This window comes from Molothrus ater, chromosome 7 (genome assembly GCF_012460135.2).
Source record: "Molothrus ater isolate BHLD 08-10-18 breed brown headed cowbird chromosome 7, BPBGC_Mater_1.1, whole genome shotgun sequence".
Classification (NCBI taxonomy): domain Eukaryota; kingdom Metazoa; phylum Chordata; class Aves; order Passeriformes; family Icteridae; genus Molothrus; species Molothrus ater.
In genome coordinates, this window is record NC_050484.2 from 28,874,222 (window position 1) to 28,901,639 (window position 27,418).

The 27,418-nt window shown below is 45.5% G+C and overlaps 2 protein-coding genes across 5 annotated transcripts in view; both read right to left on the bottom strand.

The window, feature by feature from the left end:
- ZNF148 (zinc finger protein 148) overlaps window positions 1–1,804 on the bottom strand; it is a 42,096-nt gene extending 40,292 nt beyond the window's left edge. For 2 of the 4 annotated variants that reach the window (XM_036386598.1, XM_036386595.1), the window contains exon 1: window positions 909–1,116. The gene's annotated coding sequence lies outside the window, so the exon portion shown is untranslated. Of the gene's footprint in view, window positions 1–908; window positions 1,117–1,600 lie in introns of those variants that run through there. The other 2 variants (XM_036386596.2, XM_036386597.2) reach the window with 2 other exon arrangements.
- A 23,407-nt stretch (window positions 1,805–25,211) lies between these two features.
- Window positions 25,212–27,418, bottom strand: part of SNX4 (sorting nexin 4) — a 32,752-nt gene continuing 30,545 nt past the window's right edge. The window contains exon 14 of the mRNA XM_036386967.2: window positions 25,212–27,109. Within this exon, the coding sequence (XP_036242860.1) occupies window positions 27,062–27,109 (48 nt within the window). The 3' untranslated portion in view covers window positions 25,212–27,061. The remainder of the gene's footprint in view (window positions 27,110–27,418) is intronic.

Genomic DNA, 27,418 nt, shown 5'->3' on the forward strand with positions numbered 1-27,418 from the left:
AAACTGAATTTTGTTTTCCTAAATTACTGCGACAAGAGCAGGCTTTGCTGGTCTGTCCCTATGAATGTGTCAGTACCAAGAGCCTGCAGATCCCACGAGATGCACAGGAAAGCAGGCCTCATATGCTCCAGAGCTTCCGGTGCAGCCAAACTCCTGCAGATGACAGCTGTCACTGGACAATGCACAAACCCAAACACTGCAAGTGAACACTGGAAAACTAACATGGCCTCAAGGTATGCAAACTTCTCACACAGCAGGATAGATGTTAAGTCTCAATCAAACCACTGGTTTATCTGAACTGATTTCAAGAACAGGATAAGAACAGCTGCAAAAATTGATGCAGGGTAGTACTGTTTTTCTACTTCTTCCATTCACAAGGCATATTGACCAAACTCATGGAGAATGGCTACAAAATTTATACCACTTACAATAACAAAATTGCATATGGGCACTCCAAAATGTTGAAGCATGACAGGTGGGCCCATGTATATATTCCTAGCAAGCATGTAAAGTACTACTGACATTTGCAAATAAGTACAGAAATAAACAAAGCAACTGAGATCCTATTCAAAAGAAAAAACACAGTCCTCTGTCATTTGTCCTGTCCAGTGGCAAAGATGCTGCTCACCAGGACTAAGACATCTCTCCCATCTACAACTTCTTGGACCAGAATGTCACGTGTATGCAGACAGAGATAGGTCATGCTCCAAGCAGACTTTCAAAGCAAGACTAAAGTTGTGATCACTGGATTCCACACATCCACTTTTTTTTAAATCATTCTGCAAAATCTCTCACAGCTGCCCTAAACAGTTTACAAAAACAAAGTGATCAGAGAGATGACTTATGTATGCAACATAAATGTCTTCCCTTTCCATGAGCCAGCTTAATGCAGACGCTGCTGCACTCACCCCAGCTGAGGTTTGGCAGGAATCGGGGGAGGAATGATGTTGATGAGTGAAAGTGTTTGAAGCCCAACTAATTTCTCTTCAACTCCTACTGGTCCCCCCTGCTCTCCCAAGCCACTTCCAGCCTGGCACTTGTTAGCAGCTCCCGACGCTGGGGAAAAGAGGTGCCGTGCAAAAGCTTCCTCCGAGCAGCTGAGAGGAGACTCTGAGAAGGTTATGCAGAAATAAAACCAAACGAAATGACTGTTCGCAGGTCGGCACGCTTCACCTATCTTACACCGGGAACAATGGAGAGGCGGGCAGCGAGAGGATACGGCCCGGGAGGACGGGGCCGGCGGGACGCGCTGTCCGTCCGTCCGTCCGTCAGCTCTTTGTCCGTCTGTCAGGCAGCCCCGCCGGCCCCATCCCCGCCGCCCCGGCGCGGCCTGCGCGGCCCCGCGGCTCCCGGCCGGGGGAGCGGACGGAGCGGGAGCAGCGGGAGCAGCGGGCGGAGGGCGCCCGCCGCCTCTTCATCCCCCGCTCCCCGCCGGCCTCTCCGCGCCGGGGCCAAGCGCGGCCCATGCGGGACGCACCGCGCCGCGGCCCCCCCTTCCCTTCCTTCCCTCCTTCCCCTCCCTGTCCTCCTCCTCCTCCCGCCCTCCCTCCGCGCACCGAACGGCCCCTACCGGCCCCGGCTCGCTCCCGCCGGCACTTACCGGCCGCAGAGCTGCGAGGAGAAGGCGGCCGGGCCGGGCCGGGCCGGGGCGCGGCGGCGGCGGCGGCGGCTCAGAGCGGCCGTGCCGCGGCCCCGGGCATGGCGGGGGCGGCTGGGAGCAGGCAGGGGGGGCCGGCGGGGCGGCGGCGGCGGCGGGGGGAGCCCGGGGGGAGCGGCGGCGGCGGCGGCGGCGGCTCCTTCCTGCTGCTCCGCCGAGCGTCCGCGGGCGGTGACAGCGACACCCGGCCAGAGCGCCGCGCGCGCGCTGCACCACGGGAAACGCGCCCGGAGGACCGGCGGGACGGGAGGAGGAGGAGGAGGATGGCGATGACGGCGATGGGGAAGCGAGCCGGGAGACGGGAGCCGGGAGCCGCGCCGGGGCTGCGGCTGCTGCCGGGGCGGGCGGTGCCGGGTTACGCGCGGGTCAGGAGGCCGCCGCGGCCGTGGGAGCGCTGCCCGCGCCGGCCCCCGAGCGGAGGCGGGGCGGGAGAGACCCTCCGGGCATCGGCCCCGGCGGGGGGCGGCCCCGGGCCCCTCGGTGCCGGGCCGGCGGCTTCATGCGCAGCAGGGCCGCCCGGAGCAGAGAAGGCCGGAGCGGCCGCGGTCGGTGCCAGGGAGAAGGCTCAACTATCGCAGAATTGTTGTGGTGGGAAGGGACCTCTGGAGATCATCCCGACCAACCCCCCGGCTGGGCAGGGTCGGCTGGAGCAGGTGGCACAGGAACGCGTCCAGGTGGGTTTGGGATGTCTCCAGAGAGGGAGATTCCACGACCTCCCTGTTCAGGGCTCTGCCAGCCTCAATGTAAAGAGTAAAGCCTGATCTGGTTCCCCACTCGTGATGCATCTCTGGGCTCAGGCCCCACTGCAGGCTGCCAGTGCCATTACACAGGTGGTGTGTCTCGGACTCTCAGGGCCTCCAAATCCATTTGAAAGTCCCAACATGAGTTTTCTGCACTGTAATCTCCATTATCATAATGTTCACCATGATCCAGCACAATAAACCATTTGGAGAATTGCTAGAGGCCCAACCTTAAAACCCAACGCCTTCCCTGGACTAGCTCTCCACCCAAACTGGCTGCACCTCTGCAGCCTGGGCTGTGGCACGGTGTCACTTGCACCTGTCAGCTTCACCTCTTTCAGGGGTTACCAACTTTTCCACGTTTCTCTAAATGAAGTCTTTCACCCAGCAACGCGCATAAACACGTGCGTACCTCGATTGCTCTATGTCATTTGCGTATAATTAAGCATGTGCTTAAGTGCTCTGCTGGATTGAAGCCAAGATCTGCATAAGCTCTGTTGGGTAAAATTTACCAGCTTCGCTGGGCTTAGCTCTGTGACTCATTCAATCAGCAGAAGCCCAAAGCTTTTTGCTACAAGCTTAGTTATTCCCAGGCTGTCCTACAGGATCACCCTGTCTCCGTGATGGGGCTTATGCCCTTCTCTCAGGTCCTGTTAGAAGTGAGAAGCATCTGCCTGGTGAGTCAGCTGCACACAGGGTTTCGAGTTCCTTCAGCAAGGTGCATTAATAAGGTTCTGCACCCTCACGCAGGTCAGAGGTTGTGCCATCAAGTTACAGTGCAAGAAATTTCATTAAGAAGAGAGTATTAATGACACCAGGACCCTGAAGAAGGTCTGCCCTGACTTTGTGCAATATGTACATTTCAAAATGATGGTGTCAAGTACTCAATCTCTATGAACAGAGGAAGGGGTTAATAAAATGTAGCTACATTCCATGCAGTCCTCTACAATTTTACACAAATACAAGAAGTGTCATTAACCTGCTTATTGAATAAAATGGGAAACTTTTTCATTTCCAAAACCAGAGTTTTAGAAGCTGAAGGAAGACGTACATTTATTCAGCTTTGATTTTTTTTTTCCCTTCAAAGACAGTTAACTTGGTGACTTTACTCATTTTCCCTGTCAAAAAAATATCTTTTGAATTGCATTAAGTCTAAGTCGGAAAGCTCAGCACTAAAACCGTATTTTAAAACACACTGAGGAATTAAAGCTTTCTGCAGGGTGAGCACAAGTCTTTCTCCAAGGACACATCAATTGGAACCTGCTTTTCAAAATATCTGTTTGGCAATTAACAGTGTAATACGAAGAAGAAAGACTGCCTTGTATTTAATGCAAAATACTAAGACTCAGCATATTTGAGTGCTGTTCATTACTCTTCATTACACTCTTATCATTCTTCTATGACCTTAATCAAGACATGTTCCAATTTTCAAATGACAGTTTGGGTTAGGGTGCAGGTTTTTGTGTTGTTTTAAGAGGAATTAAGCACCTATAAATTGTCAAGTTCAGTTAGAATCTTGCAGTGCTTTGTTCACCTGGGAGTCCCCCACACCAGGGCAGAGGTGGTGAAGGGACACATCAGCCCGTGGACCACTCCCTCACATATTTTCAAATGATGGCAGTTCCTCACCAAGTCACCCAGCTGTGGTACTGATGTTCATCTTGGTGTTTGGACACATATTTAATACTCTGCTGTTTATTACTATTAGTATTTTGACATAGCAAAATAGAAAATAAATATATAAACTCAGTAGCTTGAGAAGCTTAAAGGAGCATTTGCATGTTGACCTATATTTTTTTTTCCTTACACTGCTCTGTAAATAGCAGAAAAACTCTGCTTTTCCCTAGGTAAAATAATTAATAGTCTTTAATATAGTCTTTCCTCTCCCTTCTGAATTCCAAAAGTTGCCCACCCATTAGAAACCCTCTAAAAGGCAATGTGTATGCAGCATGGAGCACAGTACCTTTCAGTTTTAAGAGGGCTAAATACTGGAAAGTAGAAAGCATCTCACCCTCCTTCCTTTTATTTTTTTTTCTTCTCTTTTCTGTATAAATCTAGAAACAAAAAATTAGGAAGCACAAGTATTTTATGTATTAAAAAGTGGCTTTGGGGAATCACTAGGCAATACATGTGTTTTAAAAGGTCTTAAGCAGGAAGTAACTTCAGAAGTAACTGCACACATCAAGCAGAACCAACATATTTGAACTGCATGAAAAACTAAAGGATTTAATTCAGAAATGTATGCATCAAACCAGTAACTTCTACTGAAGTATCTGTTGACCTGGAGAGATCCAGTCTGGGAATTTGAGAGAGAAGTCCACCAGTTATGTAGGCTTTTAGGATGGCCTCATAGCCTAGCTTTCAAATTTATGCCTTTGTATTTGCATTCATCAAGCCTGAGCTTCTAATTACTCATTTTAGCTATCAGGTTTAAGGACTGTGTATCAAGATTTTTAACTCTATTCTCCAGGTCTTGCTTTATCCTTGCAACTCTTTATAATTCCCCTTCCAGTTTTTCAAAAATTTATTTTTGTTTGTTTGAAAATACTGTTAGGGTGGGCCTACAGCTTAATCATTTAGACCACAGACAGGTAAAACAACAAACATCAAGAACAGCTTTTCACCCACCCACACCACCTTTTTTCTGTGCTTTTGGAGCACAGAGTCCAGTGATGTGGCCTGTCCTACTGACTCTGTCCAGGCTGAGGTTCCCTGCTGCTTCTCTGTCCTTTGCCGTGTAAAACAAGGATACAGCTTGTCCATCTTCTCCCCTTCCCCCTGCAGATGTCACAGCTCACCGTTAACAGTCTCATTCCTTCCAACACATACGGTTGGCTTCTCTCGAGCAAAAAAATAAAGATCTGTTGGACTATTTATGTCTGTTTGTGGTTACAGGATCAGGCCAAAGGAAATGTGAAAAACAATCTGCACTTCAGCAATCAGTGTTTTTACTGAGTAGTTTATAATGATGCTAAGTCTTGAAAAAACAGACTGAAGATGATCAGTGAAGGGTTCATGTCAGTAGTTTACATACAGAGAGCGCTGCTTGAAAAACGTTTTATGTTCTCAAAAGAAGGTATTTGCAAACAGAAAGTTCTAATCCAAGGTAAATCCAAGAGAAAATCATGAGGTGTTAGGGTATGGACAGACACAATTCATCTTCCCAAACAATGCTAAACCCACCTTTTTTGTACTTGTGGAATCATCAAACAGTTGAAGTTCACAACTTCGGTGGGAGATGAGGGTAACTTGACTTTCAGAGATTACAGGTGTGTTCTCTGCACTCCACTCCCATTATTCTTCTTCACTTTCTCTCTTGCCCTCCTTCCTTGTCCACAAAGGTCACTGGTTGGTAGCCAGTATGTGTCAGTGATAGAATGCATGGTGCTTTAGAAATGCCTTGGTGAATGCCTGACATTTCTGCAGTGGATTCAGTTTGGGGACAGTTGCTACTGAAAGCTAGAAAATCACTTTCCATCCATTTTTTCAATTGGAATATTTCACCAGGGCTTTAACCAGCACACATATTCAATGCAGAAATGTAATGAGTCCATTGTCTGAGCATCCACTCACATTGACTGTAAATTGCTTCTCTTCATTTCAGCATCCCTGGTGGAATTTGTGTTTTAATTATTTAATGTTTTTTATAGCAAGCTTTCAATTCATGATCCCACGTAAGCCTGACTCAATAGCCTGCCTTGCCCTATATTGCTGGCAGATCAGGAATCAATGACAATGCCACAGAGGGGCACAGTGTGCTCATCCTGACGTTACTGATGTGGTGGAAATGGATGGAAATGTGGTGGCATGCAATGGCTCAAAACACCTGGGCATCTGATGTTTGCACACAAAAATAATTATTTACAGTCAGTATTGGTTAGAGGGTGCATTCAAGTCACCAATATCTTTTCCTTATTCCCAGAACCTTTACTGTTCCCAAAACTGTTTGCAGGAGAGGACTGTTCCTCTTCTACCTGAGCCATGAAGAGTTCATATCAGATTAGTTTCTAATGTCACAAACATGCCTGGCCTGACTCAGTCATTTATTTTGTGATAATACAGCAGCCTGAAGTGCTCTAAATCTTGAGGTCAAGACAGCACAAAAATCTCAGGGGAAAAAAAAAAAAAAAAAGAGAAGTTTGATGAGAGACATACCTGTCTGAAAAAAGAAAGATAGCAAGGCAGCATCAGTCAGAGAGGGATTGTGTAGACACGAGACATTCAGATATCTGTAATACGTCTGGCTTGGTCCCACCTGGCATTCCTGTAAATTAGCATTATAAATCTCTAGACTAAAAGAAGAGAGGATGTTTAATGTCCCATGCTGTGATGTCTAATAGACAGAAAAAGCAACAAAAATGATGATAATGCAGCACTTGCCTAACAGATGACACAAGACAGAACTTAAAGAACCCATTTCTCTGCCTTAAAACACAAGATGTGAGTAGAGCAGAAAACCATCTACTCTTAACTTAGATTGGCAGCCTCCCTAAGACATTTAAGTTGAATTAGCTGCAGATAGGAAAGCAAGAGGGCCTTAAACCCCAGTGTGAACACTTTAGGATTAAGCTTTTCAGAAATAAATGTAAAGGAGTGAAGGATATTTTATCTGTAAAAGAGAGAACATCCACACAGGGATTTGGTGGGCTTTAACTGTTGCAATTTAATGTCACACCTTATCTGAATCTTAATCTTTCCCATGTGTCTGTCCCACTGCAGCTGAGTTCTTTAATTTGAAATATTATAGTGGATCTAATTTGAAAGACAGCATTAGCTGAACCATTAGCTAAAGGCTTGTTGGGGTGGAGAGGTTACTCAGGGATGAGTAACGAGCTACTTCCTACCTACTTTGTGTCACTGCTCTTGGTTTACTTTATCCTGTTGTAGGCTGCATCACACCACTTTGCATGTGCTGAGAGTTTGTGCAAGCCAAGCACAGCATTTTAAATTCAGATTCACACCTCTTTACAAGTCTAACACTGACCTGATTAAAAGCAAGACAAAAGATGTGCAGAGCAGGTAGGACACCAGGCTCTGATGCAGTGGCAAGGATGGGAGATTGATACTTACCAAACAAAAGTTCAAACACAAAAACATCTTTAAGCTTACGTTTCTATTTATGTTTATATTTATAGTATTTATAGTATTTATATTTAATGTGTATGTATGTATAGGCAGGGGTCTTGGAACTAGATGACATTTAAGGTCCCCTCCTACCCAAACCACTGGGATTCTGTATCCAGAATCTGTATATTTACAGATGATTCTGTATATTTAAGCTCAAGAGGTTGTACATTCCCAGAGTTACAAAGATCAAGCCATTATGCCAAATGGGATGTTTCCATACATTATTTGAGCCAACAAACAATATATGGAAATGCAAACAGAGTATAGAAAGCTGAATCTGTGAAAGCCAGTCAAATCTCTAATTTAGTTGGCAGTGAAGGAGAGGGAATGAGAAGAGCACAAATGGACCTTGAAGACCAGGGAGAGATTCTAAAAGGCTGGAGTTGGAACTCTGTAAGCTTATTGCTCAACACAGCAAAAAAAAAAAGGAAGGGTTTTGGGTTTTATGTATAAACATAATAAAAAACATAATGTTGCCCTCCCATTACTGGTTTCCTCTGGTACTACACTCAAAAACTGTGTCAAAATAAGGAAATATTGGAACAAGACAGGCTATTAACCATTCTCCAAATTACACAGAGCCTATTCGTGACTGTCAGGAGCTGAACTGACTGGGCTGCCATAAATTTATTAAGTTAATCAGACCCCAGCGGGGACTAAGCAAAACCTCAGAGGCCTCCAAAAATGCCAGATGAATGGATAACACAATGGCCAACAAAGCTCATTGTATTTGCATGAAGTTCTGAATTTAGAAGAAAAGACAAACTGCTAAGATCCATTACAAATGACAAATGGCCACAGTACAGCTAAAGAAGGGGGGCTTGGCAGGGAAAGGCAAGAAGGTAAAGTTGTTAATAAGTTATTTTCTGATGTGTCTTTCTCATAAAATGAGAAGTGAACTGGATGAAACCTGTCATAAGGCCAAAGCAAGCAAATTAAATGCTACTTGAATGTAGTGATGACTGATTTTTCTTTCAAAACACAAGGATGCATTGAATGGAGTTGCTTAGGACTTGTACCAGATTATTCAACAGGAGGCTGAGGACAGGTAAATTTTCAAATTGCACCAAGGAGGTCCAGGTCCAGGTCCAGCCTCCTCAGGATGAGGATGGAGAAGAAGACGATGGAGTTCAGCTCAGTAAGGATGGAGAAAAGACCTGAATCTATGGCTGGGCGAAAGGACAGCAATATTGCAGAAGGTAGTTTAGTAGGGCAGTGCAGCGGTTCACAAGCTGGACATCAGGTGATGTGCACATCATGCTGTTAGTGTGACCTGGCTTAAACCTTGAAGAACACAAGAGAATCACTTCCATTCAGTCTGCAAGGACAGCTGAGAGTTCAACTGGGCAGGAAAGATATGGCCCAGTTGGAAAGGTCAGTAGAAATGCCAAGAGGTCTAAAAACTGACCCAAAAGGCACATGTTCCCAAGGAGAATGCTAAAGGGGAAACATGATGAGGGTCTTCAGACAGGTAAAAAGACACCACACAGACAAGTGGAGAAGGCTGGTTTCCCTGCCCTTGGGAGGTATGTAAGACATGAATTTTTACCTTTAGGTTAGATATTTTTCTGTTTTTCTAATAGCAAAGGTCACAAACCACTGGAATGGCTTATGGGGTTGTGGAGTCAATAGAGATCTTTAGTAGTTTGCACAAATTAACCATGAATGCTTGAAGAGGTAACCTAGATCACAGCCTTTGGCACCAGGTGCCACCCAGCTTTGGTTTTTGTGTGCAGATAAAGTAAGCAAACAGATAAAATAGGCTGAAGAACAGTAAAAAGATACAGTATCTTGACATGGATCTGTGGTACAACTTCAAGCAGACAGCTGTGGTCCAGCCATCTCTAGCCATCTCCGAGACTGGGGAACTTCAGAGGATTCAAAGAGCAACAAGTAGGATCAAGGGTATGGCAATTCCCAAATGGTTGAAATGATTTGGATTATTATCTTCAGAGAAAAGCAAGTGAGACAGAATAAAAGTACATGAAGTAATGTCTGGTGTAGAAAAAAAAATCAACAAAGAAAGAATACAAGAGATTGAAATGAGGAACTTCTCTGCTATGGCACATTTGAAGCATTCGTGCCAAACTCAAAAGGATTCTGAAGGAAAATGTCTTGCCAACATGGGTACCTGAGGCACCTGCAAGGCTATAAAGTAATCTGATTCCTCTTGCTTGACATCAGCACCATACCCTGTGGTTGTACCACGCTCTGTCACAGAATGGGCATGAAATGGGCAAAAGCAGACAAAAACCTGAAGTTTCAGATATTGCTCTTTTTAAAAACAGCAAAGGGGGCAAAAAAAAAGGACTGTTTGTTTCCAAGAGGATGCTGTTTGTCCTGGTAGGCTGGGGCTGGCTGGCCATGCCTGCTCATCAGTGAAAGAACAGAGGAAAAGTCTGTTCCAAGCACTCTCTGTGTTAAATTTATCACATGTCCTGAGCTGAAAACACTGCTTAGCCCCAAAGCAGTAACTTGAACAGACTTTGTAAAGTCATGGCCTCTTTGTCGTCTTAAGAGAACTCAGTGTGTGTGAAGGAGGTGCCTCTGTCTGGTTTATCCAATAACGAGCAAACAGTGACAAAGGATCTCCAATCCCCATGACAGCATTGACTACCTAAAAACAGAAGGGCAAAGGTCTTCAGTGCTAAGTCTTACTCAAAGTTAACTTAACAAACCTGGTTATTACTGAATAACTCCAACCATGAAATTTGCAATTATCTATACATATCAGCTGGTGCCTATGAAGAACTAAAATAGGAGGGGATCCATTTAAGGACACATAGAGACACCAGAAATCTCCAAGATATACCAGAAATTTTGCCAGAAATTTGTTTAAAACACAAAGCAAACTTTAAGAGATCAATTTCTTTGAAGGAATGTGGTGCTGTGTGTAAGCATTAAGAAAAATGTGACCTTTGTAATGCTACTATATCACACTGTTTTACACCTGGACACAGGTCCCTCCTCAGCTTCTCTCTGTGGGTCCACTTTGATAAGGAAGGGATGCTGCACATGATATGGCCTCTCCACTGATCACTTCAGGAGTGGCAGCAGTTGTTTTTTAATATTATAGCCAGTGATGGAGCAACACCAGCCTATTTTCAGCTAACAGCACTGATGCAGTTTTCAAATTGTACATGGCTTCCCACAAGCTTGATGGAAAAGCACCATCTCTGCTGGTCTCCTAGAACATCACACCTGGTCTGGCAGCTGTGAAGCCCCTTTCACCCTGGCATAACCCTTTGGAAGGTTTTGGTGAGGATTGACCGTCCCTGCAGAAGGGGAGCACGCTGCCACACTTCGTGCCCAGGCAGATTCAGAGAGCCTGAGGTTGGTCAGGAGGTTGGTCCATGTAATGCCAGCTCAGAAAGCTCCAGAACTGCAATTACCACCTGCTTGGGAAATCCAGGGAGCTTGGCTAAGCCTTGGGGACAACACAAAATGAAAGTGGTCAGAAGAACGTCAGAATGGTTTGAGTGTGGGCTGGGGATATCCCAGACAACAAAGCCTGTTTGGTAAGAGCTGCTTTCCATCTGCAAGGCAGATGAGAGTTCAATGCTGAGGATAATTTAAAAGTCAAATAAATGGTTTAAAATGGCTTGTAGTAAGTAAAACCATATTTCTTTGTGAAGTAAACTGCCCTTGTTTGCTGGGTGCATGTATGCACACCAAGCCAGACAAGCAGATGAAGAAAAACTGGTACCTGGGTTTAAGGAGAGAACCTTGGCCAGTCTGAGAGGAGGTGCAAGAAAAGGGGGAAGAAAATGTCCCATCAGTGCTTCACAGGGCAGCTGGACAAGGAGCTGATGGTGGATGAAAGCACATAACTGGAGAGGACAAAGGGTGACAGTGGATTGCAAGGTAATACACAGGACATTCTTCTGGGTCAAAGCGTTGTCTCAAGAAAGAGGCAGCTTCCCTTCCACACAGCCTCTCTGGTGAGCTGACAAGGTCTGCAGAGCTGGCAGTGGTTGTGCAGGAGGTCCTAACTGCCAGACAAAGTTAAATCTCAATTTTCAGAAGCTAGAGGCACAGAGAATATAGATAAAATATCTAGCTGATAACCTTGACAAAATCACAAAACTAAATAAATAAGCAGGAGCAGGAGATTTTGGGTAACTCATTGAATACAAAAGGACAAACCCAACAAGGTGACCCCAAATCCATATACCTCTGGGGGAAAAAATAGCTTTATTTTAAAAAAAATCATCATATTATCAAAGACTCCTTATCAACTCCAGTAGATTCAAGCTGACAGGCTGAAATCGATGCCAGCTATTGGAATATGAAGGCATGATAAAAGGCTATGACTTCCTTTGAAAAATGTATATTTAGATGTAGATCAAGGATACTTTCATTTCATCAGCTTGGCCATTTTTTTGATCAACTCACTTAGCATATTTAATTAAAGATATGATAGTCAATCTCGTTTCTAATTGCATGCAAATTTGCAATATTTTGTGGATTGGTTCCTGCTTCGGAAATGTGTCTGTTTGTAGTACAGCCCACTTATGTACTAAAATGGCAGCTTTCTTTCCACAGTTTACAGAGACGTTAGCGAAGCTGGAGCTGTCAAAAAATAAAACATCCTCTGCTGTAGCTGTGCATACTAACAAGTACTCTTAATGCTGGTGAAATTTTCATGCAGAAATCAGTAAGTCAGTGTCCTTAAAAAGAAAGAAAACCAGGCCTTATTTAGTGCCAAAGTAGACAAATAAAATAATTTGTTAGAGAGAGTAAAAAAAAACCCACAACTCAAGTTCAAAATACCAAAGGATGTGTTATTGAAGTAAGTTATGTTGGCAATACAAAAGCTAACTGAATCACAAATAAAGAAAATTAGTAGAAGACTGGGGTTTAGCATAAGGTGAGGCAGCATCAAAATATCACATGCAAAAATAGCAAACAGGCTGGGTTAGAACAGAAAGAGGATGTTGCTGTGTCTTTACCACAGAAACACTGATCATAGGCATATAAAATGGTTTATATTGCAGCTTCAAAGTTTAGTCTAGTGAAAGATGATTTTTCATAATAATATAGGGACATGTCCTTTGAAGCTAAAATAGAAAAAGGCAAAGGTAGAAAAATTTCAGTTGCCCTTGCACGAGCAGTATCCTGAAGCCAATGGCAAAGACCAGCTGCTCACAGTTAAATCAGATCAAAATTCCTACAAGGTAGCAGCTCAGGGTGTACAGCCCTCTGAAGCACAGGGCAAAAAACCACAGATGATGGTTACTGTTGGAAATTGTTAATAGTTAACACTCTGAACCTGTGAAATTTTTTAATACTTCAAATCATTCCTGGCTAATTGCTATTGGGGTACTACCCAAGAGGTCCTGCTGGAGCTGAAGACCTACTTGTGCTGGACACAGCCATCAAAAGAACAAGAAGTCTGTCCATCCTCAAGTCTGTTAAAAAATGTGAAGACACAACCACCAACGGGAATATAACATCCTCTCTCTCTCCTTGCTGAATTTGCACATCATCTCACCATTCCCTGCAAGATGTCTATTTTTTATAGCTGCAAACAAATGGAGGAATGTTAACTTTAAATCACCGCAGCTCGGGAATGTGGGGAGGAGAGAGGGAGCACAGGGAGCTGCTGTGATCCTTCCCTGTGATCTGCCTGACCCCGAGCAGCAGCTGCTGGTAAAAGCACCACCTTGCACAGTCAGGCTGTCCCTGTGTGTTTGCATAGTTTCTAGTGAGGGTCATGGATTCAGTGTCCAAAAAGGAAAAAAACTTCTTTGCATGGTGGAAGCTTTTTCAGACCTAAAGTCTGTAGCAGCAAACCACCATCAAACACAGACCACTGCACCTAAAGGATTTATCAAGTTTTTACAATTCATCTAAGATAAATTGTTCTCTTCTCCCCTCAGTAGACCTTAAATTTAAAGAAATTTGCATCAGAGTGTGAAAAAGAAATCTCAATCACCCTCTAGAAAATGAGATAGTGGTTATCAAACACTGCACTTCCTGTAATTGCCAGCACATTGTAAGAGCAGTCACACTGACACAAATTGCAGTTTAACTGTTCACAAAATACTTGAACTACACAAGATGACCCATTTAACCAAGGAGCTGGCACAGCAGCCAAGCCTTGGAATGTGCTCACAAGCCCTGTTTGAGGAGCAGTACCCCGGAGCTGGCTTCTAAACAGCCCAGCAGCTGTCACCCCCCGTGCACTGCTGGATGTGCCCAGGTCCTGCATCCCTCCCCTGCCATGGCATCCCGCACCCAGCTCAGCCCCTTTCCCACCAGATGGGAAGTGCTGCCCTGCAATGCATCCCCTCCCTGCAGCCTCCATGCAGGTGGGAACTCCCTGGTGCAGATGGTCCTGCCTGTCCCCAGCCTCCCTCACAGCACCTTAAAGCCCTTAAATCACTCTTTAAACTCCTTCCTCCCACAGAGACATTTCGAACCACATCATAGCCCACCAAAAGCTACCAGCAACCCAGATTTCTTCCCTTAGAACCTTTTCCAAGCTGGAAAAGGTGGGACAAGATACTGCCTGCTGTCACACTGCTAAGCACACTAACCTGTCACTGGGATTTATTCTAGACCCTTTCCAAGATTCCCTGGTTTTGCAATTACCAAAGAATACAAATAACAAGGATACAGCAAAGAAGGCACCAGAGACATGGGGCCACACCTGCAGCCCCTGCTTTGTGGTGTGAAATACAGGATTGCTGACAGTGAGCATGAGGCAGCCTAGAGCTGCTACCTGGAGGAGCACAGCACATGGAATTTTGCAAGGAACAAGGCAGTAAGAAAAGCAGAGGAACCAAGGGAAAACACAATGATGACCAGCTAGCAAGTGCCTCTTTGGAGATGTCCAGCTCCATCAAGGAGCTGCACTGGAGTTCATTTCTGCTGTGTGTTTTCTTCCATAAATACACCACTCTCCTGAACACACCCTGCCAGTGCAAACTTTCTGAACTCCTGTGAGAAGCCTCCAGGGCCGTGGGTTGCATTTGACCACACACACAGGAAAGGAGGCTCCCGTGGCAGCTGGTGTGTTTTCCAATCAGCCACACACCTACCCTTGGGAATTACCATATCTGCTACTGGAGACCCCTGGGAGGAAGAGGTTCTGAGTAGCTGCTATCTGCAGCAGGGCAGTCACAGAGCAGAGTGATCACACACAGAACAGAATATGGGTGATCTCAGCCAAAAAAACCCTTCTCTGCCATTTCATTAATTGTTAGCTAGTCACATGCTTCATTGCATGACCTGAAGTAGCATCCCACAACAGGTTTTTCCCTCCAAATTGACATCAGCAGGCACCAGGCAGTAAACTGGTATGAGATGCAAGTTTAGTGGACCATGGTACACAGAAGGAACTTGCCTTCAGTTTATTTCCTAAAGCAGGCAGGCCACGGTGGCCACAGCACCAGGTGCTTTGTCTCTCTGTTTCCCCTTCCCCCTCCCTTAACTTCTGCAAGAACAGGGAGGTCTGCATCTCCCCAGCCCTGAGGAATGCTCCAGTGCATTCCCCATGGAAAGGTACCCAAGGAGCAGCAGCCCCTGTGGAAAAGGGCCCTTCCTGGAAACTTAGCAAAAGCTGATTTTATTTGCAGTGCAGAGGAGCACAAGTCTGAGCCCCTCTTAAAACAGTGTTTAAGGATGCCAGCAAGTGCCAGTGAATCTCATATTGGCACCAACTTGAGGCCATAAATTACTCAGGTGTGACTGAAAGAGGGCAGAGACTGCCAGTGTCCTGTCCAGGGGATGAACAGAGGGGACACAGCCCTGGGAATGTGCAGCTCCAGGGGCAGCACAGCCACCACTGGCACCACTTGTGCCCATCTGCCTGAGCACAGAGGCCCCCAACAACCTGGGACAGCCTTTGCCACAGCCTCACCAGCCCTTCATTGTGGGAATTGCTGGCAGCTGAATCCATCTCTCTTCTCTTCCTGCTTTGTGCCATGGACACTGAAAGCAGAGGATGGAGGTGGCTAACTACCCTGTCCTCATCTTTCAGCAGTGATTTCCAGTTCATCTGCCCCTAAACTACATCTTGGCAGCCCAGCCCAGTGATACATCACAAATTATTTGCATCAAGCAGACCCACAGGTGCCTTGCTGTCAGTAGATGAGCTCCTTCCAAGTCTCAGGATTTATGGCTGCATCCAAAGCACTGGTGCCATGGCCAGGATGGCACAGACTCACCCACAGTTTGACTCCTTCAGCTGCTCTGAGAAAAGACAGAAATGTTAAGGATGGGCAAAAGACCATGTCACAAGGAAAAAGGACAAATTATCAAATAAGGAGGGAAAAACCAAACAACCCCAAACCAAAGAAAATGAGGGCTGGACAGTAGGTGAGGCTACACATGAAGAGGAAGGGGAGAAGCATCTCCCACTCAGCTGGAGCAAGTCAGCACAGAAGAGGCTGCAGGACAGCAGAGCACCTTGACTGCAGTCTCTGCCCTGGAGAGTTTTGTTTGGTTATTTTCTAAACAGGAGGTACAAGTCCAGGCTCTGCTCCTGAAGATCTTGTCAGAGATGGTGCCCAGCCAAATGGGAGATCCAAAAAGAGTCTTGGAGGAGCTAGAGCAAAGCTTTGTAAGTGGAGCCATGTACGATAAAAAAATCTCAGATCAGTCTGCTCCAAACACTGAGGAGGTCTGGATGGGGTGGAAGCAGGATGGCCAAGATCTCCCTCTTCTCTGACAGGTAAGCAGATTTTAACTTTCCAGGTCCAGAAATTGAAATAATTTCTCTCACAAACCCTGCCCAGTAGGAAAAACCTGAGCTGAAGGATTTTGTTTTCATCATTAGAGCAAAGACAATATATCAACTTGCAAGAAAAGACCAACAGCAAGTGGCTTTTCTTAGGTTTTAGCTGGCTCTTTTGGGTTTCTTTTCTGCTGTTGTTTTACATTTATGTCACAAACCAGTCTGTCTAGCAAGCATTTCTTCCCTGAGAGTGCTGGCAAATAGCAGAAGTGGCTTCTCCTCCCCAGCGCCCCCCACCACGCTGAGCGCAGCGTACCAGCTGTCATTTGCGAACGCTTAGCCCGTAACAGCGACTGCCACTCCGCGGCCTGGGGCTTCCACGTTTCTTTCCATTCCCAAAATTCCTGACAAGGGGCCTGATTTGCAAACAAAAGCCAAAGAAGCAGAAACACAAAATCAATCGGTCAGCTTGTGAAAAGCATGCTTTAAATCTGTGTCTCTTTTTCTGGCGCTTTTTTAGCCTACATTTGGAGTTCTCTGCCGAACCCAGAGGCTCGGGAGTCCCTCGGCAGCGCGGGGCACACAGCGTGGGTTTGCCTTGTGCCCTCCCTCCCGCTGCCACACGCGGTCCCCAAACCTGTGCGGGCTCCCCGCCTGTGGCCGTGACGTCAGCCAGCGTTTGGGCCGAAACTCTGCCGAGTTTTGGCAGAGACGAACGAGCACCGAACGAACAAGCGAACAGCGGGGCGGGCGCGGGGCCGGGAGCCGAGACCGAGGGCGCTGCAAAAGCGGCGCTGCCGCCCCGAGCCCCGCACGGAGCCCCCGGGGCGCGGGGCTTGCACAAGAGCTGCGAGCCGGCCCCGGGGAGTGCCGCGATCGGGCTCCGCAGCAGCAAGCCAGCGCAGGTACGGACAGGATTCATTTTTCCTGTTGAAACACATTCGTCTGCAGATTAGCGGCGGCTCTGCGCACAGGGAGCCAAGATGCCACCGGCTGACTCGTCTCTGGCAGCCCACAGCCACCCGCAGAAGCAAACAACACCCAGCTCTCCAGCCAGCACCTGGTTCCTCTGGGATTAATGTCCTGCGGTCCAAGAAGATAAACCCAGGTGCTGCAGGGACACTGACCCGCAAACTTTTTTTTTTTTTTCTTTTCCCAAGCAGAGAGAAAAAAACAACACCTATAAGACAGGGGTTCCTTTTCCTAGAGAACAGCAAATCTAGTGTTTCTGGACCAAATCCAAGAAGGCTCTGTAAAATTCCCACTTTCTAATTTTTACCAATAAAAAGAGGCTAAAGCGAAAAGGAAACCCACAGAAACCCACTGCTGCTTCTATTCCTTATTTAGGGTAGACTACATCTGAAATCTAATTATCTCTCTGCAACTCCCTGTGCAGTCAAGGCAGACAGAGAGGGATCTCCAAGGAGCAATTCTTTTAACCTGCCTGCAACACCTGCCTGGGGATGTGACCGACTCTGTCCCACACCCAGCACCCAGGGATGCTACACTGAAATTACTCCAGAATTACTGTCTTCTGGGACATGCAAGTCAGACTGAACTCTTACACTCAGCAGAACCTGTCCTTCCAAATATTAGCCTTTTCAAGCACCTGGAGGTGAAGGAACACCTTGGGTGTGTGTTTGACCCAAGGGACTACAACAATGGCACAATCAGTCTGCAAGAGGAGGCTATTTCACAGTTTGTGCTTTATTTTCCCTTCTTTCCACAGATGATGGCAATCTAATAACTGGATTTAGAGTTCCCATACAGCCATGCAACAATTTGCTTTTCCATTCATTGGATCCAGAAATGTCCCTGCTCAGGGACAGCTGTGAGACATGAAAAGGATATTCCAGTGGGGGAAGGAAGATGGGGAAAAAAGGAAAAGTAACTGGTGGGGACATGGTTCATATCAAAGCTAAGCAAGAGTCTCTGCAGTTTTTAGAGACAAAAGGACAAAGCACTGTTGGCTGGAGACAGAAAGAGGAAAGGGCAGGAACACAAATGGTGGAACGAGAAACATCACTGACGGTGGGTGCTCAACCCAATCTGAAAGGCAATCCAGGCTGCCTGAGAGCTCTTCAGCCACTGCAAAAACCACAAATCTCTGGATAACAGAAGAATGTCCTTCAAGGGACACGGTTCCTGCCTCTCTAGAGCCAATATATAAAATGTAATTAAGCTTGCATTTCCAGGGACAGCTAATTATGGAGCCACCTGTAAAGAAGCAGTGCCATCCCTGCCAACACACATCCCAGCATGCTGGGAGGGTTGGTGAGGACTCTGCACAACACAAAGAAGCATATATCTCAGCAACATTTACTGAGACCCTTTCCATGCTTAACCAAGGGATAGGAAGAACAGAAAGAAATCATGGGTGCAATTGCATTTTAAGTGAGAGATGAAGGGTTTGTGGCACCTTCTTCCAGTGGGAAGGCTGTGTGCTGTGGATGGCCACAGTAGGAGCCACTCAATTTTCTGAGCATCAGGCTCAGGCAGACTAAACAAGTTTGAAGGGATTGAACCAGCATGAAAAGAGGCTGGAGGGGAACAGTTGTGGAGCTGGAGTGTTCAGAGCAAAAGCAATGAAGAAATGGACCAGCTGCCTGCACCATGCCACAAAGTGGGTAACACATAAAACCAACAGTTGTGACACATTTTAGTGCAAGGGTGTTACCAACACCCAGTGAAAAGATTCACATGCCAAAGCATCAACCCCAATGGAAAGGTAGGTGACAAGAGAGGAAAGGTTCATCCTCTGGCAAAGTTGTCAGGGACCACTTTTGAGCCCTGTCTACCTGCTCAGGCAGCTCAGACTGCCCAGGACACCAAAAACTGCCACCTCACCCCACACAGGGCCACTCTAACCTGAGGCACCAACTCTCAGCTCTGTTGCTCAAGACCAGAGCTCTTATATCCCACATGTTGTTCTAAAGATGGAAAAAGTAATCCCAACTCAGCTGCTGACCATGTCAGATTCATGTGAAAGTCAGTCCTGGAGCCCAAATTTATAAACCCTTCCACCAGCTGAGAGTGTGTTTGCCAAATGCAACCTTACCCAAACCTGAGCTTGCAGAGCTCTGGTTTCTTGCCCCTGCTTATCTCCAGCTCTGCTCCTATTAACAGCTAATTTCCCCTCTACATTCTGATCTGCCTGCTCAAAGAGGGATGTTGCAACACTGAGGTTATTAGCTCCCAAAGGTGGGGTCCTACAGCTGCCCATTACCCTCTGCTCCCCTGAAACCAGACAAATCCTGTCAGCACCCCCAAAGCAGGAACCTGTTGCCCTGTGACCCTCAGGAGCATCTCCATCAGACCCAGCTCCCTGATCCCTGTGTGTTTGCTGGAATCTCCAGCACTGCAGTGCCACAGCGATCCTGCTCCAGTAACTAGACACAGGGGAAAAGAGAAACATTACCTGGATCGAGTCAGTAATTCCCCAGGACCATCTGCCAAGGAGCAGCATGGAGGCATCTGTCCTGCCACTCACATATGTGCTGGCAAACATCACTTTATTTTATTTATCATCATCACCTTCATTTAACTCCAGCCCAGGAAGTTCCACAGTGGATGCCAACATGAGAAAGAAAAAGGAAATGTTTTCAAATTGAAAAATAACCTGAAACCCAGCAAACACTAAATTACCTTGTAATCAAATTCATTATATTTGTTGGTAGGAAAGAGAAAAAGCCCAGCTAAGCACTATGTATTTAGCATTTTAAAGCTAAAAATAGTAGTAACTACATCAGCAGGGAGAAGGAGTTTGAACAGAAAGTGAATGATCACCAGCAATTATTTCTGGATATTTTAAGTAAGTGCCCTGAAATTGAAAAAGGCAGCATATGTTCAAATCCCTGTCCAGGCTTACAGGACAAATATAACCAGGTAAAATAGTAGGTAGAGGGAAGGAATGCTAAAACCAACCATAAAGATAACTTAGAGATTAGGAAAGATCAATTAGCTATAAGGAGGCAAGATATTATTTGAGAAGATTTAACACTGAGAATGATTTCAAATTTTGAAAGGAGGATTCCTGATCTCCTCTAATAGTTTGGCTACTCCTAGTTCACAAATGAGTCCATTCCATCTGTGAATATTCCTGACACTTTATGTGGTTCAAAGGTTAATTCCTCACTTTCATTCTGAGATGTCAGAGAGCCAAACTTCAGCAACAGCATAGAGCTATAGTGTAATAATGTGTTAAACTAGACAAGAATATGCTTTTCACTTCATTTAGGAGGATGCTAAAACCAAATAATAGTCTGTGCATGCTCTTCATCAACCATAGCTGTGCCTTAGCTCCATCACAAGGGGATATTTTCTCCTGAGACACACCCAGGGTGCAGCACTAGACATTAGCTGCTTAAATTAATGCCTGTATCTCCAGATCCTTGTAGCTTTTTCTCAAGGTCATAGAAGTCTCAACATAGGAGGTCTCTGAACCATGGGTGTTGATTTTCAACAGTTCTTGGGTTTCAGGAGAAATTCCACAAGTCTAAAAGAAGGCTGATATTTTGTCTGTTTATAAAAGTATATAACTACAGAGACTGAATTACTACAGGCCTGTCACTCTGAAGCTAATCCCTGAGAAAAGAATAGTTGATACAGAGCTAAAAGAAATTAATGCCAATCAGCACGTTCATGAAAAACAAATCTTGTCAAATTAATTCTCATTTTAAGAGATTACAGCTTCCTTGATGGAGCAATAGCATTAATGCAGCAATCCACCTCACCGCAGCTCTCCTCCCTCCGGCTGGGCAAGCCCTGCTCTGAATCAGCATTCCTTAAAAGAAACTCAAATCTGGTCAGAGCCTTCAGCATGCAACTGGAAATGGGAACTCTCTAGGGAAGCAGGGTCCTGCTGTGCTCTCCCATTGGCTCAGTGCTGGTCAGTCCTTACTGAGTACAGTAAGAGCATTACTGAGACCACGGCTGAGATGGAGGTGGAAAGGATTAGGGAGCCACTGGAAGAAGAGGAGGCTGTGCTGCTGGGAAGCAGTGATGAATCACCTGAAGGAAGCAAGGAGCAGGTCAGTGGCAAGCCCTGCACGGCTCCAGGCAGTCCCAGTGTGGTCAGGCTGGGGGAAGAGCCACTCTGAACATCAGCAGGAGCACCAGGGGTAGCTTGGAGTGAGCAGGATGACCTCGGTGGCAAACACAATCCATGGCAGAGTACAGGGAATGTCACACAGGAGTGGGAATGCTGCTGTGGCTGTTGCAACACCCACTTCAGGTTGGCAAATGGCAGATGGGATGCACAGCTCTGTCATGTGGCCTAGGAGGGATCTTGCTGCAGCACAAGGAGCTCACAGATCTTCCCTGCTGCCCTCTGAGCATCCAGTATCCACGGGGCCATCAGAGGTGAGCAGGCAGAAGCCACCAGCCCTGTGCTTGGAATTTGATCAAAACAAAGGAGACTGGAAACAAAGTCTATCCTTTTGGCCCCAGGAACAGCCATCGTGAGACTTGGCCCCTCTGACACCAGAGAGCACACACTTCAGAAAAACCTGATTACAAGCAGCTCTGGGGCAGGGTGACTTTGCCATCTCTTACACAGGACTGCAGCTTGCACAAGTGGCCACAGATCCTTCCTACTGACCATGCAGCTGGCACCACATCCAAGAGGTTATTAAAAGTAAACAAATAAGTAAAAAATACTGCGAGCTCAGAAACCTCCGAGTCCAACTCACAGCAGTGTTTGTGCCAAAGGGCACCCAAGCTGCAAATCACAGTGTAATACACTGTATTATTAACAGCAACCTACAGCAGGACACAAACCCAGCACTAAATCATGCATGGAAAACTGCTCCAGATTACCCATCCCTCTGTATTTAGGCTTCAGCTACACCAGGGCTGTTGCATTGCTCTCGTACCTCTGCAGGGCAGGAGGGGAGGAGGTGGCAGGAGGGGTGGATCCTGCATCCCGGGCCCTGCGAGCTCCTGCTGGAGACCCACCAGAGGGCGGTCGGGGTTGCCTTTTCCTTCCAACTGCTTCATTTTCCACCTCTGCGTCCCGGGGAGCCTCAGCACTTTTTATCTTCTGCGGCCACTTACAGCTGCATTCTGAAGAGAACATAATTGGTGTTATCACATGCCACAGATACCTACAGATAACAGAACATGTTTGCTACAGATGAAGAATGTATTTATTAATTGTAGTCTCTGTCTTGTTGGGGCAGCCTCTTTTGGAGCTGCATCAGACAGCAGGCCCCCAGATCCCATGTTTGATTATGCTGGTGTTTATAGGATTGGGGTGCCCACAAAGTTTATGCTGGGTTTTTGAAGACTGAGGCTTCTTCTCCTGTTTTATTTATTCAGGAAGGTGAAAACTACCATATTAAATATAGATACAAAATGTTAGACAAAATTAAATCTCTCCTGAGCTATGACACACCATTATCAGTGTTGAAGTCAGCTCCAAGACCACAGTCATCACAAGTTTCAGTCAGAGATTATCATGATTGTATTATATAGCTGTCTTTGACAGCTTTTAAAACCTCCTTACCTCCTGCTTTCATCTTCCTCACTTTCTTGTCTTCTCCAAAACAAGGACTACACAGAGCTGCTTTTTCCTTTTCCTGCAGAGCCGAGCCTGGAGGAACAGAAGCTTTCCATCTGTTCTCCTCTTCAGTTCCACCACCCAACTCATCTCTGCTGTCCTTCTTCTGCCTCATGTCCTTACCTCCTCACCCTTCTGGTGTATCTCTTCTCAAAACCTGTCTGCCCTCATGTGCAGCTTCACCCTGTCCTTACCTGTCCAGGCATGGCACCATCTCTCCTTACCTCCAAATACTCTGTACTTCCACTGTCTGAAGCTGTTTTCCTCCAAAACAACCCAAATTCCTTCCCAATTTGTCTTTGTTTCACGTTTTAGATTTGTTCTACAACCAGTCAGAGCAAAAGATTCTTGCTGAAGAAAACACAGCATTAGGAAGGCCATTCTAGGTAAGTTGCTCAAAAGCAACCAAAAGGCAGCCAGCAAAAAAACCAACCAGACAAAAAAAGCCCCAAACAATGACAACAAAAAGCAAACAAACAAACAAGCAAGTTTCTCCTCATTTGACCCTTCAGAAAGTCAGAATCACAAAATCCTTTTGATAACACTGTATCACCAGGAAGCACCAGAACACAGCAACAAGAGAGTCACAAGCCTTTGCTTAAGCAGGAACTTGAGGCTCTCCAGGCTTACCATGGTACATACCCATGGCAGTGCTATTGTGGAGGGGACACAGGTGACCCCTCTGTTTCAGCTGGGGGGACAGCCAAGTCTCTGTCCCTCAAGAGGCTCCTTGCATGTGTGTCTCCATCTCCATCACAGCTGCAGTGAGCACCCTGCCTGCCCCAGGGGCTGCCCACAGAACAAAGCAGCTCACAGCACTTTCTGTCCTGCGCTGCCAAGGGGTTCTCAGGGGACAGACTGAGTGACATCCTTAGGGACACACCCATGTCCTAGGAAACACAGCTCTGCTGGGAAAGCAGGTGGGAGCCTGCCAGGCAGGAGCAAACGTGGACTCAGGGCAGCAGCAAAGCAACTGCTTACAAAGGCAACTGCTTTTACTGGTGACATCCAGGTGTGCTGTACTTGGATTTCACACCACGGCCTGTGCTCCAAGTTTCCCAGCTCCCATTCCATCTGCTTCCTCTCTGCATTATTTCTGGAGCAGCCCTGTATGGGGATTTTCATTGCACGTTGTGCCTCCCCACAGAGCTCTGCAGGCAAGCACAAGTGAGAGGCACCAGGGATGGGCAAAACAGGAGGCACAAGGATTAGAACCCTGCCCTGTCATTGTGGAACAAGCACAGAGAATTCAGACAATTTCCTTCTGTGTCATCTTTAGACAACATTAGAAAGTGTTTCTCGGCTCTTGAACCAAGATGAACAAAAGAATTTCAGTGGTAGGGAGAGTGATACAGGAAGATATCGTGAGCTGCAGTGCTCTGGGACTGCAGCCTTGCTCTGCTGGCTTTGCTGTGTTTGGCCACAGCCAAGACTTTCCTCTGGCTCACCTGCACAAGGCAAGCTCCTCAGCGTGCCTCCAGCTCCAAGATTTGCTCTGTGCCTGCCAAGGCAGTCCCTGCACACAGCTGCCAGGTTAACACTGCTGGGGCTGATGTGCCAGATACTGAAATAATACATTAAAAAGAGTTCATAAAACTCTATCTTTCCATTGCAGTTGGCTCTGTCATCCCTGCTACATTTCAGGAACAGACAACAGTAGCAACTATAATGCACTGACAAGACACTGCTATTAATGGGGAAGGTTGGAGATAGCATGAGCAGTGATAATCCACCCAGCAAAGCTTCCTGGGACAGAAACACCAGGATCAGCAGATAGATGATCCAGGCAGGTAAACACTTTCACATACAAGCATTTTGTCAAGATTAAGTTAAAATGCTCTTCCTACAACATTCTCAAAGCACCAGTTTTTGATGTTTACTGGATAACTGGCAAAGTGGAACGAGTTACAGGAGTGAAATCCATACTGTAACTGGAAAAATGCACACTTTGCAAGTGTACATCTGTCATGTGGACTCTGTTACCCACATGGAAACAGCAATTAACTGGCTGGTTTTACCTTAAAAAGTTGAAAAGCTAAAAGAGGAGGAGAAACAGTTTGCTATGATCCCCAACTACACAGACCACATGCAATGCTTTCCTGGAAAGACAGAAGTAAAAGAAAAAAAGTTATTGCAAATTACACTTAATTTGCCTGTCACATTATTTCACAAATAATGCAAAATGTCTTCAAAAGCATCTTCTCTTAACTAGATGGAGACATGTATGAAATTCAGACAGCTGACTTGTAGCAAGCATCTAATTTTGGCCTTAGCACTATGTTCCTACCTAAAGGGAAAGCTGTGCACAATTCACCAAATTTTAAACCCAAATTTGGAGACCACTTGAGAGCTAAGATGGACAAGAACCACTTTCAAGAAATCAAACAGCGGTTTTCAGAATAGGAAAGACAGAGGTTTTTACAAAAAAAACCAACATAACAAAAATATCAAAGAGCAATTTTATTTATCTTATTTGGCACAAAACTTACAAGAACTGTTTTGTTCCCTTCTTAAATTTTAGTACAACTAGCAAGGAAAAAAAAGGCATACTAATACATTTAATGAGCTGTACAGCAAGTGACATGTGGAAGGAGGCACCAGAAAGATCTACCAAAAATCAAAGTGCATGAAAAATACCTACTCTGAGCGCCTCATGGTATTGTATTAAGGCACCACTCCTTTAGAAGGTTTACTGAATACATCAAGTGTGCAACTTCTTGGTTTGGAATGTGAGAGTCCTTCAGCCTGCATCAGAACTGGACACTGCAACCTCTGAATGGAACAATGTTTCTCCAATGTTTAAAGGAAGAGACCTCTTTGTGCCCAACATCACCCCTCAGCCAGGCATGTCACTGTCACATGCTTTGGAAAAGCCAACACAGGTTTTCAGAGTACCAGCACTTTACTTCAGAGTTTTAAGGTGTAGTGTGCACCAGACCTATGCATTCTTTACAATGGTTTTATAGAAAAGAAAGGTTGAAGAGACAAAAGTAACATGGGACATACCAGTAAATACATTTAGATAGTTTTATCAAAAGAACATTTAAGGACTTTTGGAAGTATCTCTTACAAAAAAAAAATCTGAATAGTGTTATAATTCAAAATAATTAAATACACTTTTCAACAGATTATTACAAAGTTTCCTTCAGGACTACCAATCGAGTCTGACAAATTCCACAAGACTTCAGGAACTTTCAGTAAGGATGTAGAAAAAGCCCAGTATTAGACAGTGGTAAGAGATTTTCATAATTGGAAACATTTAATGCAAACCCCATAACTGCAAATCATGTTATACAAGTACAGGTGTGCATAATACACACACTCACACACACTCACACACACTGAAACATCATTACAAAGGCCAAACAGACACCTTGGTTCATTGTGGGCTCTGCACATCACTGCTCTGAAGTATGACAGAAGCTGCACCAGGTTTATTATTTCAGCACCTTCATTAAGAACTATTTGCTTAAGAACCAAACCTCTTCAGTTACAGGTGCCACAGGCCAGATTCACACCAAGTGTAAACAGGTTCCAAACAACCAAAGAGAAGTTGCATCTGCTTCTTACCAGCTTTGACTTTGGTTTTTCTGCTCAGCTGGATCACCAGTCACCTTTACTTGCAGGAAGAAGTTTAGTAAGAAATCAATGCCCATATCAAAACTGAAGTGGGAACCAGTAAATGCAGAATATTGTTATCAAACCACTGTACAACACCTCTACTGTAGAGAGTTTCAAACATCTCAGGAGCTTGAGACTGCTTAACCTGAACTCTGGAAAAACATATTTCTCTATGGACATGCAAAGGCATTTAAATATGAACTCTAGGCATTACAATATTTCATTTTTGTCCTCTTATGGCATAGACCTTGAGAACACAACTGTGTGCCCCATTATAAAACCAAAGCACCCTTGAGCATTAAAAATTCTAAACAGCAAGGGTTGGAAAGAAGGGCATCTGGAAGTGATCTACACATTACAGAGCATGGTGTTTCACAAGTCTCTGAACAGTTTAGTTCATACTTTCTGGGATAACTTTCCCAATACCTTTGTCCCAATACAGAGCTGTAGTTTTCAGTAACTCTTTTACCCTTGCATTCTTTGCTACCACATATAAAACGTGCCACAGAAGTGGCAGTCAGGCCTAAACATTTAACAACATGTCCTTTTCATCCTTTATTAACAATTACATTTATTTCATGATTTGTATGTAAGTCATGTAGCAATATAACATTGGTGTTATACACTGTGCTTCCATTCTCTGGCACTTGGAGGAGGAATTCATTTCCAGATAGTCACATCTTGCTGAAGCATTCCTTTGCATTGGTCCAAACCTGAATTCCCTTTTAAAAGAACAGTTAAAAATCAATAGGTGGGAATATACTCTATTTGCAAACCTCATCCACAGCTTTCCTCAACAGAAGACTCTACAAAGAAGTCCCACAGAACTTCACAGAAGAAGGCAGAGACCACATTGAAATTGGACCACACTGTTTTATATCTGTATTTTATATCTATCTCAACATTAACATGTCACTGAGTTCAAGAGGACAGACTCTGTGGGAGGCTTTATGGTGGTGATTTCCAATCTTCTGTGACTGCCCTGTTCCCAGTTACTGACAGTGTGCATCTGCCCCCCTGCTGACAGGACA